Raw genomic sequence first — 14,833 nt, forward strand, 5'->3', positions numbered from 1 at the left:
GCAGCCCCTCCCTCCGGAGCACTTCACTGAGCCCCCTTAGTGGAATCTTTCCTCCAGTTTGGGCTCTTAGCAGCTGAGGCCCAAGCACAAGATTCAGATATCACAGTCGGCAGAGACAGAATTGTTCCTTCCATCAGATGTTAAAGACTCAAGAGACCTTTGCTTCAGATCCTGCAGCCAATACCTCAAATTTCTCCTTTATCAGAATTTTATGATGTCATGAATTATACATATTAGGATTATTTAGTATATAATTTAACCAACCTAGCTAAAACATGCTTCTGATGCACTAAGCAGTACCATTTGGATCTTGCAAAAGGCAGAATCCAGTCCTTAGCAGGATATGGCTGCCTAGAGTAGGTGAAGGTGAGACGTTGAACAAAGTCAGAATTCAGTTCATGAGTAAAAGGGAAGACTCGCTCATGAGCACACCACGAACAATGCTTTCTACAGTGAGACCAGGCCCCATGTTGCACGCAGTGACTCTGCTATGAGGATGTCATCTACTTGCACGACTAGTTTGAGAAATGATAAATAAATTCAGGCATTGATTTTTTTTTCCTGACTGTATGGCAGGAAGGTTGAAACAGGTTTAAAACATTATTTCTTTCTATCACGATAAAATGTGCCTTGAACAATTGATACCAAAATATGTCAGTGTTTGGCTTTCTGACATTTAAACAGCACTTTTCGATGGGGGCAATAATTCAATACGGACTTTTATAAGAGAGCAAGGAGAGGGACACAATACTACAGGCACACTTGCCACTCTCTCTGGTAAGAGAGGATGGGCGTGCCCCCTGTCCTCAGACAACCCCATGCTCCCTTCGAGGTCTGTGAATGCCCGTGGAGTAGAGCAAAGAAGGGAAGGAAGATCATTGAAATGTATGTCCTGTCTTGGTGACAGGAGCTGGGTGGGGGCCATGTCAGCAACTGGATCTGAGAGTTCTGTAGCTCGACTCTGGCTGCCTCTCTGTATTTCACAGAACCCTTTAGTTACTACTCTATTTCCAAAGCCCAGCTATTTAGACTTTCTTTTGACCCAATGCGCTACCTTTGAACCCTGCACTAAATTTGTTCTGGATAATACAGCTGGAATTTGCTTCTGTGGCTTGCAACTCCAAACCCTAACTGATAGAATACTAAAAGGTGCCGTAAGCTGAACAAACAAAACAAAGATATGGCTAAATTTCCCTAATAACCCACCAGCTTTTGTGTGTGTTATAAAATGGACTCACTGTCAACGAGTGGATGACTCCTCACAGTAACCCAGTAGCACGGGGGACCTGCCCCTGTGAGTCTCTGAGACTGTAACTCTGTGAGTCACAGCCAACACAGAACCCCTCCACCACCAGGGCTCCGCATAATAAGTATCGGGGAAAGTTTTCAAAAGAGGCAGACCAGAAGGTTAAAGTCCACACACACAAACCTGTACACACACAGAAACTGAAAGGGATGCAGCCTGTGCAGAAGCTCTTAGACGGAGGTGCACATAAAGCGACAGCGACGACAGTGCATAATTATAATAAGCTACTTTCTTGTCTTTACAAAAGCTTCCACAGCCGGGGTCCATAAGCAGAGGAAGGACCACGAGCTCCGGACTCCAATCTGTGCCAGTGTGTGCACTGTGAGAGTGTGGTAACCTGAAGGGGTCCATGAACACCACCACCACAGATTACAAACTGCCAGGTCACAGCAATGTCACCGAGAGTGGGATAAAATCTATTGGAATGCTGGCCTGTGCCAGCATTCAGAGGATGTCTCTACAATCCCTGACCTTGAACGAAAGCAGCAAGGAGACTCACACAGTGACAGATGACAAAGTAAAATACCACAAAGCTGGAGTATAGACCAGATGCTATTTTAGGTAATATGAGAAGACTAGTTAGAGATTATGAGATTATGTAAAATGAGCATCAAAGCAGTGACAAAGCATAAAACAAAATAAAAGCAGTAAAGTTCACATTTTCATTATCAGAGAGAAGAACAGAGGAGGAAACAGAGGCACAGGTATTAATTGTCCCTATTTACCATTCAACTGTGGTCAAGCTTCCCAGAAGAACATTTGATCTCTTGGAACCCTTACTCACTTGTCAAGATCTGGAGGTTTCCAGCCACCATAAAACAGCAAGGTGCCATTTAAGAACAAAGCTATTTAAATATGCAGAACAATCACAGAAAAGTACTTTATTGTTGATATGTCATTCTGATTCTGTGGGTTTTTTTTAATGTGTGTTTATGCCAAAAGTTATCTCCCTAAGTAGTTTGATTGGCTATAGGAGGATCCAGATATTTCTCCAGGAGCAAAATGCAATTTTGCACGTTTAAAAATTTCATCATTCTACTTAATGAGTATTTTAAAACTCATACTTTCATGATAAGCTACTCAGTATGGCAGACGATTTTCACTCAAAATAAACTGTAAGTCCATGAAGATTTTTAGTCGTCTATTCATTTGATTTTTAATTAAAGACAGCGAAACATTCTTATACCAGGTTTGTTTTTATATGTATTTTATGTATTAATTATAGATCAGACTCCAACATGCAGGCACACCAGCAGAAAGGCAGTTATTTCTATTTTGGGATGTGTACTGTGTTCCAGAACAACCTGACAGGGTCCTACACCTGTAAGTGAAATAGTGTGAAAGTAATAGTCTGTTGGGGTGCTCTGGAGTACTAAAATAGCCCTACTTCTCACTTTCACTGCGAGAGTGAAATATTACTCAGACATAAAATGTATCTATTGGTAAAACTGAAGTTTGGGAACTGCCTTTGCTGAATGCCCTGGTAAAGGACTTAGACCACTACAAGCTTACCAAACAGACATATTTGGTCTTGGCTGGCAAAATGCACTATTTCCTAGGAAACAAGAGGGCACTGACGTTAAGTCACGTCTATGACCATCACCGCCCCCACCCTACTCTTGCTCAGCACCCAGTGCAGGAGACTACAGGAAACGAAAATGCATTTTAATTGAGAGATATTGGATGTGCACAGCAAGGAAATCCTTGGTAAGATAAATATATATGGTGGCACAAATATAACAATTGTGAGTTTATCTCAGGACTAAGCAGTGTGGTGTTTGTTTGTTTGTCAGTTTCACAAAGACTCACTACGAGTCAAATTCAACTCAATGACAACACACTCAGAAGAACTGGGTAAGGAATTTGGCCCTTACCAGTCATCTGATAATATTAATGTATACCTTACAAGCATGTGCTCAGAAAACAGTATAAATCTTTAGAAAAATATACATGATGCAAAAAAGATCAGGATACATTAGAAACTTTATGAGCAAGCTCAAAAAAATACTATCTGGGTTGAACCTCTCTCTGTTCAACTTTACTTCCAAGAGAAGTCAAAATGTTCCAGAGGGCCAATGAAAGGAAATTATACGAATTAACCTAAAGGAGAAAAATGCTTGGATAAAAAAAAAAATCACATCAATGTCAATGAGGGGAAGGGCAGAGTTGAGACCCAAAGCCCGTCTGTAGACAATTGGACTTCCCCTCACAGAAGGGTCACGAGGAAGAGATGAGCCAGTCAGTGTGCACATACTTTTTCTCTAGTTCTTTAATGCTTCCTCCGTGACCCCCACTCCCCACTATTATGACCCCAATTCTACCTTACAAATCTGGCTAGACCAGAGCATGTACACTGGTACAGATAGGAGCTTGCAACACAGGGAAATCAGGACAGCTAACCCCCTCAGGACCAATAATGAGAGTAGTGATTCCAGGAAGGCAAGGGGAAGGTGGGGGAGAAAGGGGGAACCGATCACAATGGTCAACATATAACCCTCTCCCAGGGGGACAGACAACAAACAGAAAAGCAGGTGAAAGGAGATTGGTGTAAGACCTGAAAAAAAATGACAAATTATCAAAGGTTCATGAGGTAGGGCGCGTGGGAGAGGGAGGGAGGAAAATGAGCTGTTACCAAGGGCTCAAGTAGAAAGATAATGTTTTGAAAATGATGAAGGTAACTTATGTACTAATGTGCTTGACACAATGGATGCATGTGTGGATTGTGATAAGAGTTGTAAGAGCCCCCAGTAAAACTATTAAAATAACAACAAATTAAACACAAAAAGCACGGAGGAAAAAGTTGAAGTCGAAACTTTATACCTGAAAAAAACTAATTCCCCTCTGAGTTTAAGAGATTTCCTGAAGTTGTAAGGCCTAGCACATGTAGTTATGCAGCCATTTACTGAGATGCCAGGTTTGCTAGCAGCTAGCCCAGAAAATGGGCATACGACATTCATTCTCGCCATACCTCTATGTACAGACACTGACCTCAAGAGGAGAGGTTTGGAAAGACGTACAGGTAACACTTAAAAATACGCACTATCTCCACTTCTCTCCAATACCTACACATTCCATGACATCAGGACCTACGACTGCCTAGCAATGTAATCGAGACCAGAAGGTTCCGCCCCACATGTTCTAGATTGGTAAGGTTTCCTTGAACATTTTTACATTTATGGGCTTAAGGACACTTCTATAAGGACATTAAATTTCTTATATTCTCAGAGGCAATTTCTTTTCTTCAGTGCTAAAATCATACACACTATACTAGTTTATTATTTGTGTTCGTATTGTTAATGTGTGTGAGATACTTTCTGTCTTCTTTTTCCTTAGATTTCATAGTTCATCTTAATCAATTCTTGGCAAATAGCCACCTCAACTTTTCAGTTCTGTTCTTCAATTATACTAGCTTGGCAAAAAAACAATTCCAGATGAATTCAAGTATTTTTCTTCTCTAAACCCGCACTCGTGCAGCTGAACGTCACTGGAGAAAATCCTGTAATTAAGCAGATTCAGTCTATGATACGTTCATAATCACCCAGCTCAAAGAGGCAATCAGTAGTTAGTAGGTGTGCCTCTTTATTCTCAGACCTACATGCTCACATTTCACCTCTCATCCTCAGCTTTCCACTACAGACCCTTGCTCAAACAACACTGAAAAAAAGCACAATTAGAAAGGAGCTCCCTCATCTCCCCACTACCAGATTTTCAAGTTTATTGAAAGCATCTTTCTACTATAAAAATTAGTCCCTTCACCACCGCAAGGACCGAGATGCCAGTTTTCTCTTCTTGAGCACTACCAAATTCCTTTTCTTGTTAGTACAACGGGCTCCCATATTGAAGTAGTCAATAAAACAAAAGCTTTCTGTGAGTCCTTATATCCTTTATAGCAAATTACTTCACTTTTCTAATATCCTTCTTTTGCAATTTTTAAAAAGTATGCGCTTATACCCATTCCACTCAACCTAATAAAATTGCAGTCTTCCAAAAGAATACGTTTCCATTTTTCCCCTACTCCACATGTATCTTACATTTAACCTTGCTGCTCGCTTTCTTGTTGTTGAAACGTGTTTCTCTCCAGGCACTGGCGACACTGCACACTTGGTACTCTGCCTGCCTTGGCAGCTGCTCCATTTGGATCTGAGGTGGCCCTCCCTCTTCTCGGAACCCCCAACCGGTACAGTCCTTCCCGGTTGGTCCCAGGCCCTCAGACAGGAAACCGCAGAGGCGTCCTTGACTCTGTTCTCTCCCTCTGCTCCCACACCTCACTCTTCGTCCAATGTACGCCAAGTCCCCGCTAATTGTACCTTCAAAATACATTTTGAATATGTCCCTGCCTCTGCATACCTAATTATGCCATATCCAACCTTTCATCCTCTTTTACCAGATACTTAAATTCCCTTCTAATTTTATTAGCCAGTTACCGTAATGGTAGGCTGATTCTTTCAAGGCCACTGCAATATTTGCAGAAAGATAGAGAACATCCCAGTTTAAAACCCTTTAAGAACACCCCACTATACTTAGGATAAAATCCAATTTTCTCCACAAAGTCTATTTGGATACCCCATGACGGGCTCCTACCCGTACCTCTCCGACCTTGTCTTTTGTCCTTCCAACTTTTCTCAAGCACCTTAGCTTGCTTCCTTTGACATGCTCAATTTTTCTTACCTTTTGCACAAGCTCTTTCCTCTTCCTGATGATCTCCCCTCAGCCCTTTTATATCCCTCAGAACTTTGTGTATCATCCATTTTCTGAAGAAAGATCTTCTAAATACCCGATAAAGTTACCTCCTCTCACTCCCTCGTAGCATTTAACACAGTTAGCACCATATATTTGTCTTTGAATCCTTTATCATATTTTATGATTCATGGAAATGTATACTATACCTGCTCTATACAGCATGCACTAAATACTCACTACTTACCGTAAGTACATAACAAGAATGTATAGAATAAATGATATTTAATGGGTCATAAATATGGGCTGTAGAAATAACTAAGTATAGCTTTTAGTATAGGAAGAAAAACTATAATTTTGTTCTGTTAGCACAAAGTATTAACAGGCAATTTTTATATTTAAATGGTTAGTGTTCTTAAATGTTTTTAAAAATCACAGGTGGAGGCCTTGAGCCAACAAACAGATGGTGGCTATTGGAGATTGCTTACAAATGGAATCATATTGAGGAAAGCAAGTGATGCCACCATTTTTTGTCTTTAAAATATTTATTATGATTTACATGAAAGTTTCCAGAGCAAATTCATTTCTAATCCAGCAATGCATGCATGGGGAGTTCCCTGGCCCGGGGTTACAATTCTCACAAGGTGTCAGCACTTCACACATTCCTGCCTTGGTTTTCCTGTTTTCATTAGCCATGGTTTGCCCCCTTTCTGTTAGTTTACTGGAAACAATTCTGCTTGATTTTGCTTTTAGATAAATACTATCTGTTCAGGTGTATATACTTGATTTTTCTGAGGGGCATGTTAGTTTCACCCATGTGTTATTGTTCACACACCAGCTGAAAGGTGGTCTCAGGCTTGGCTTCAGGTCTGAGTTAAAAGAATGTCTGAAGGCCATAGTTTGCAGGACCAACACTCTCTTTGTTCAGCCAAGGTGAAGTTGTGTCTTTCTCAAGACAGACTTAGAAGGTAGAGGAGAGCTAAAGCACGATTACCATTGACCGAAAAGAGGTCTTTCAACACATTCGATCTTACTGTAAGTTTTCAAACACGTGACCAGGAGCAGTATTTACAGATTTCTTTTAAGTCACCAACTTACAAAATGTCATCTTTCATATGATTTTAGATATTTGATATCCCAGGGGAGAAGGATATTTTCAATATAAATGTTAATGTTCAGTATCTGTAGTGCATATGCATTTGTACAAAGTTTTGAAAAGGAGAGTAAAAGCTGCAATTTTAAGTGTATAAAACACAAGGCTAAAATCTTCATAAAAGTATAAATAAAATGAATGTGTTGTTTCTATTAGGTGCCATCAAATCAGTGCCAACCAATAGCGACCCGATTCACATACAATGAAACACTGCCCTGTCCTGGACCGTGCTCACCATTTCGCCTTGGTTTGTACCCAATGTTGCAGCCACTGAGTCAGTGCATCTCCTTGAGGACCTTCCTCTTTCCACCGGCCCTCTACTTTACCAAACATGATGTCAGTTTGTTTGTAAAAAGTATGTAAGGATCTAGGATGAACGCTTGAAGTCCTCATCTCTAAGGAGTACTTTGGGCGTACTTCTTGCAAAACAGACTTTTTAGTCCTTTTGGGAGCCTGTGGAACTTTCAAAAATGTTCTCACCATAATTCAGATGCATCAATTCTTTTTTGGTCTTACTTAAGCAATGTCCAAATTAAAAAAAGGAGAGAAAAGGGTGCATCTTTAATAGTAAAGGCTTTTTGGTTGATTACAAATAATTGTATCCTTACACAGAAACGCATTGCTACTGTATGGATTCCAATACCTAGCGACCGTCGGTGGGCACTGACGCCCTGTCCCGGTCAGTCTCATGGCTGCACTCCCTACAGGGGCAGACGGCCTTTCTTTCTCCTGAGAAGAAACTACGAGGTTTGAACTTTGGACTCTTCAGTTAGCACCGAAATGCTTAAGGCATGGCTCCATCCATATAGCTGCAGAGGTCACAGGAAAGCTTGCAGTTCAGAAGCACATGGTAAGGATTCCGTGTGTAAGCCTTCCAATAAACAAATTCAGTGACAAAAAGTAATCCCTTTTTATTTAGAGATATAAATAGCCATGGCTATTTAAGTTTTAAAAGTATTTGTTACACATGAAACTATTTTCACATCAAGCAATCTTTCAATAAAAATCAAATGTTTTTCTCTTTTACATGTTCATTAATCTTGCCTTTGTAATTTAACTTGTTAATAAATGCTAATTTGGTAAAGTCCAAATGGCTAGAACCAGTTGTGATGAATCGGTTTTGTAAGACTATCATAAGTATCATCACAAACAATGATTACCAAGTGGTAACTCTTTTCCCTATCACATATATAAAACTGTGCCGTATTTTAAATGAAACAGAGAGACATTTGAGCAGAAACTGTCCATGGCCATTCATTTTAGATTAAGTGTGACTGAGTCACCATCTGGACGGAAACACAAACCATCTCCACAGAAAGGACCTTAACTTTGACACACTGTGTCTGCTCTTCTATTACTATCTGAGTTTTCATTTTCGTGAAAACCCACATGCAGGGAGCAGTCTTTCACAACTGTAAGCCTGCAGGTCTCAAACAAAAGTCCTGCATACACATGCTAACAGACAGCAGCATCTCCCTGGAACACAAGTTACTGAGCATGCTTTGCTGCTAATACTCCCTGTAGCATCGTGCCTGTCATTACTTCAGGCCATCAGAATTTTATGAGCACAAACCAATAATAATGATATTTCCTTTTTGCTTTTTATCCACACCTCATTGCCTTACATTGATTTGCATAAGCAATTTTCACCTTGATAATTGGACCCAAACACTGTGTTGTAGGTTACCTTATGGAAAAGAGCAGTTAAATACTAATCAAGAGAAATCTTTCTCTATTCAACCATATTTTAGATGATATTAAATTACTCTCTCTGGTTCAGCAGGAAGGTGACCCACTTTCTGACATAGATTTTAGGGCTTGGGTTTATATCAAGCTTAACAATGATCTTTCTTCACAATTTTAATTCCCTCATGTGGACTCATAACAACATGAAGAATGGTACAACCAGGCCCAAATCATTAAAACATTATTGTTTTGTTTGAAAGGAAAAAGCAATAGTATTACATACTAATTATTTTTGTAATAGCTACTGGGCCAATCAATGTTATCTAAGGATCCTATAATTATAGCTTTACTATTTTATTACTGGGCGAAAAACAAGAGAAAATGTAATTAGGGAGATTAAAACAAATATAAATGAAGTTAAAAGGACTCGTGTAATTTTAAAAGTCCAAAGAATCAGCACCTGAATTGGTTACTTTAAAAGTAATCCTGCGAGTTCTTCTAGAACTAGGATCTGAACTAAACGGACTCAAATTAGGAAGAAAGAATGGCACAAAGGCAGTAGATCCCAGTTCGTTTGTCCTGCTTTGTTGATCGTCCCCCATCCCACCCCCACGTTAACCTCATACACTGCTTCCTCTGCGTAACGATGAAGGCGTGTGCATGGAAACCGCACAGACTCTGGCAAATTAGAGATGTAACTATTACCAAAGGATGTTGTTTGATAATATTTGTAATGGATTTGAAGGTTTGAGTTGCAAGAGACATTGCAGAGGGACATGTCCAATCACCAAGAATTTATAGAGAGGCGAAAGAGGAGCACACTTACATTACATTTATAGTTCCAGTTACCCCGGGGAAAGAAAGGAAAACAGCACTGAGCACGGAAACTTGTCCACGCGCGGAAAGGGTAGTAATGAGGTTACGGCACGAGTTTGGGGTATTGTGATCGGTAGAGAACGAATACAGACCTCCCAAAGTGATGCTTCGAGTTTCTCTTCACAGACTGGTCTAGGAAGCTGTTTGATATATGCATAACACAGTCAAAAATGAGGCCTCAAAGGTAGCATTATATGATGCATAACTTGTTCCCGACGTGCAAGGAGACTTTCTAGTTATTGCTAATTCTTTACTGCGTTTTCACTAACTCTATTTAAGTCTCCATTGGGAACACAGCCTGCAGTAATTTTTTTTAACAACAATTCTCACTGGACAGACACTTACAGTGAGGAAGACATACAGGTTGGGACGCCATACTGGCTCACTTTCCAGATGGGCTTTTTGTCCCGTGCATATTTGATTTTAAATTAAATGTAATTTAGAAAAACTGCTGCTTAATTCCTTCTCCATATATTTATCATATCCTAGTAGGAGGGGGGTGAAGGGAGTAGACTGAAGAGCCAACAGTTTCGATCGCGTAAACCAGAAATATAAAATATTAAGTTAATTAAAAACAGAAAACTTTTATAATAGTCAATTCCCCTGTCTTTTTTCGTCAGCGCTTATTTTAGAAGTGTCATAATTAGATAGTTGGAAATTTCAGACATATCATACCAGTACTGATTCACCCTGACACCACCAAGCCAGTCCAGTCCCTCCCCAGAGGGGCCTGGAGATTACAAACCCGGTGGAAACGGGAACATGTTTCTGCAGTAAGTAATACAATGATTAGGGAAGGAACAAAAATAATGGAGCTATCACTAAAGTAACAAAAGAAAATAAAAAAGCTCTGTATCGTAATACAAAAAGCTACATATATAGTACAAATAATAATAAAATCACTAAAGTAAAACAACAACAAAATGGATCGATTACGTTTGTTCAATTGTCTGTCGTCAGCTCACCTGTCCCCTTGCTACCTTCTATACCCTGTTGAGCACTGTGCAGGCTGGAGGCCTGGGTGCCACATTTCTCAGAATCCCTTGCTAATTGGCTCCAAGGCAAATGTCTGTCAGGTGAGAAGCAGGCACAAGCTATCGGGAAGGCACTAAGAAAGAAACACTTCCCTTAGTCAAGTGCAGAAGAAGGTACTGCTGGTGGCTTCCAGGTGTACGGCTGGCAACTAAGCAAATGAGTGTTATTTTATAGTGTTTCCTGAATGTTTTGATTTTATGAAGTCTTCCCCATTTTTACTCTTTTATCCCTCCCAACTGTTTTATAAAACCCATATTCTCTATGCTAAATCCCTTTGTGCTTGAAATATTAGAATGATATTGCTATGCTTTGCTACTGCATTATATACCAGCTATGGTTTCCTGAAGCAAACCTTCAAAGATGGGTACTTAAGAAGGTGTCCTGTCAGGTTAAAAAGGAATATCATTGAGATAGAATATCCAGTAAAATTCACCAAGCACTGTTTAGTTTTTTGAAAACATAATTTAAGACAGATAAAGTCTTAACTATGAAAATGTAAATTATCCATAGCAAATCATGAAATGATTTTAGGTAACTAAAATCAAACAAATATATATGTCAAATATTGACAAAAAGAAATAAGTCACTATCAAAACTCTCCATAACAATAAATGCTGGTCTGATGGACTAAAATTAAGGTATTATATGCCCTAGAAGTCAAATGGAGTTAATATTCAGAACCTAAATCAAGCTTCAAGAAGAGCAGTGGCATATTTTTGCCCATCTATTCACATTTCTCCACATCAAATTATGAACACTAGTTTCACATGAAAGTCAAGTTGTCTAACTAGCAAATCAAATTAAATAAAATTTGGATTCAGAGATGATGAAACATGGAAAGGCTCTTAGAGATTATCTAGTTCAACTTTTGAATTGTAAACTTTGGAACCAGAGGATAAGGGAGATTTAGTGTTTTGCAGAAATCCCACCAATATTTTTTAAATAAATAAGACTATCATTTTTGCTCTGTATTCATTTCATTGTGTCATGCTTTCTGAAATATGTTTGCTATTATTTTGGGAAACGCAATCTTAAGAACAATATAGAGAGTGCACATTTGGAAAAATATAAGCAACCTACTTTAAATATATGTATGTTGTTTATAAGTGGTATATTAACTCAACAACAAAAGGATTCAATGTTTCTTCTCTCAAAATTTTACTGTCAAATATTACACGAAACTTCCAGAAAAGAAAAATTTAGGTATATAGAAAATTAACAGAAAATATCATTGTAATGTTTTTCATGTGTGGACCATGAAGACAAAGCTGCAAATACAAAAAATAAAACAACAGAGAATAAATAGAAGAGATAGACAGATAGACCGGCAGGCAGACAGATGGCAGAACAAGCTTGAGCATGCTCGAGTGAGACCAGAAGAGTAGGGAGGTGGAACGAAAAAAAAAAAAGGAAAAAACATACAATTTTAAATTTTATATTGCCTATAACTGTTAACATAATCTAGTGTCTATTTGCAAATGAAAAAATTCTATTTGTCAACAGAAAATAGTCATAGTTATTATGAAAAGAATTCATCGTTTGTCCAGCCGAGGTAAACCCTGACAGCCAGGCTTGGCTGTCTCAACAACATGCAAACCAATACTCCCCTGAGCCCCTTTGGAAAGGAAGCATATTAATATCAACTCTGACCCGTCAACATCATGACATGAAGTGTCTGTTCAGGAGGTCATCTTCAAAATGTATCCCATACATCTTCATGCTCAGGAGATGATAATTTATCACCCCGACATAGAGATCTACTGTACACTAATCCAAACTGCTGGTGATACACTAAATCAGTTTGAGTGATGAGTATAAATAAAGCTGAAAGTGAAGTACTGAAGGATACAAATCTATCTGACCAATGAGATGTCACAATGCAAATAAAATGCAATGTGGACAAACATAGAGCCCCTTACTTGAAAATTAAAGCCAAATCAAGTTTCAGAGAATAAGTAACACATTAAAACAAGTTTTATATCCAAGTTTAATGTAATGAGAATCAGATGAATAGTTTTTTTCAGATATACTTGATCTGAAGTCTATTAAATATACTTCAATATAAAAGGATATATTTAAAATGTACACATTTTGCATACTAAGGAAAATATGACAAAATAAAGCAAAAAAGGTTGCAAAATAATAATCCTTTCCAAATAAAATAACTATGATTATTCAATCTGCTGAGCAAATCTATACAGACAGATGAGAAAAAGAACAAAAACTGTACTCAGAAAATGATTTCACATCAACTAGCTACCAAGAAATCAAATTCAATTTGTATTGCTCTTATACAAGTTTAGATTTTTTCAAGAACTGTCATGCTACAACATCAATGGGGAAAACAAAGAAATGGCGGTAGAGAAGGACATTCCTCTGATATTCTTGGAGGGCGCTCCTCGAGAGGAGGGAGAAATCCAACTATGTGATCAGAACAGACCCTTTCTCCCCAACAAAATAGGTTCCATGGATTCAGCTCTTCTGAAGGTTTCCCTAATGGAAGGAGCTGAGTAAAGTAACTTCCAACCACTGCTGGAACAAATCTGTGAAAATATTTTCTAAGGGAAATTATTCTTCAGGAAATTTATAGTTTTGCTTTGTTGTGCTACGTATAACTAGCCTTGTCAAAACATAGTTAACTCTTGCTTTGTATTTTACCTTTACAAATTGTGGGGGGTAAACATAGAATTATACTACTAAAATATGACCTGATCTCAGATGTAGTTTATTAAAATTTTAAAATGAAAGCTTACTAAGAACAGATAAGATTGATAGCTCTCTCTGTCTTAGCATAATTGTATTTCAGGTGAACATCAATTTACTTTAAAGGACACTTCTAAGTAGCAGAATGCATCATAAATAATTCATCAATCACAGCTGCTAGGAACATGATTTGCTCTAGCAGATTTCAATGGAGTAAAAGTTTTATTTTTCTGTATTTGTATTTACTTTAAAAGCCATTAAGAAGCCTCTTTTTCTAAGAAATTTACTCCTAAATCTCATACTTCCTACTGCAAATACATTTTGATAAAATTGTTTATTTTCCTTTAATTTGTACAGCACTGTATTTTCTAATTAAAAAGAAAAATTTAAATGATCATCAGATAAATAACAATCTCTATCTATCTATCTATCTATCTATCTATCTATATATATATATATATATATATATATATATATATCAACAGCGGAGCAACAGAAACACAAAATACATGTAGCTGAAAATACTATTAAGATTTTTCTTCACAATATAATTTTCCTAAGGTTATTATCACTTCTTACCTTACATAAACTTATCAGTGGAGAAAAAAGAGAGAAGTAGGCATTCTAAATATTTTATATCAATTATTTGGGCTCTTACAATTTTAATTTAAAATGAAAATTAAACATATTCTCAATCACACAATACTTCAAGCTTATTCTGGTGCTATTGAGAACATGGTATTTATAAGTTTCATTTCTCATATTGAAAGATGATGCTAACCTTATACATCTTAAACTTTTCCATACCATTTAGTAATCTTATATCAGTAATTTCTTAAACTGTAAAACATCTACATAGCATAAAATAAGAAAAATTTTAAGAGAAAACAAAGCAATTTACTTACTTGCAAACCCCTTTGAAACACTGAATGGCCCATAAAATTAGCCAGCATTTGAATTAAAGCAGCACCCTGTAGAAAACATATTTAAAAAATAAAAGAATTTGAACCTAGTGATATGATTCCAAAATTTTCTGACACCAATAAAACACAGTGTATTCTTGTAATTTATTTTAAAATATGCCTTAAACAAAAGCAAGAACACGTATACCACTTGGAAGAACTTTATTTGTTTTGTAGATCTGAAAGTTTTATGGATGCAATACTGATCGTTGCAGAATAGAAAATTCTTGGAAAGAATATCTCAGAACAATAATAAGCTATAATTTGGGTGAAATAAAAATCATACTGAGCCATCTACAAAGTAAATAAAAATTAGTTCCACTATAAGTTTATAAACTAATAAGGAAGATATGACATTAATAAGCATAATAAAGTATAAATGTAGAGTGACATAGCTACTGAATGCACCCCTGGCTCCATGCGGAATAGAATTGT

The 14,833-nt window shown here is 37.6% G+C and overlaps 1 protein-coding gene across 1 annotated transcript in view; it reads right to left on the reverse strand.

Moving 5' to 3' along the window:
- LOC142436623 (thyrotropin-releasing hormone-degrading ectoenzyme-like) overlaps window positions 1-14,402 on the reverse strand; it is a 114,557-nt gene extending 100,155 nt beyond the window's left edge. Inside the window, exon 1 of the mRNA XM_075540162.1 lies at window positions 14,342-14,402. Within this exon, the coding sequence (XP_075396277.1) occupies window positions 14,342-14,389 (48 nt within the window). The 5' untranslated portion in view covers window positions 14,390-14,402. The remainder of the gene's footprint in view (window positions 1-14,341) is intronic.
- Window positions 14,403-14,833: the final 431 nt, after the last annotated feature.

Source organism: Tenrec ecaudatus, unplaced genomic scaffold (genome assembly GCF_050624435.1).
Source record: "Tenrec ecaudatus isolate mTenEca1 unplaced genomic scaffold, mTenEca1.hap1 Scaffold_495, whole genome shotgun sequence".
NCBI classification, from domain to species: Eukaryota; Metazoa; Chordata; class Mammalia; order Afrosoricida; family Tenrecidae; genus Tenrec; species Tenrec ecaudatus.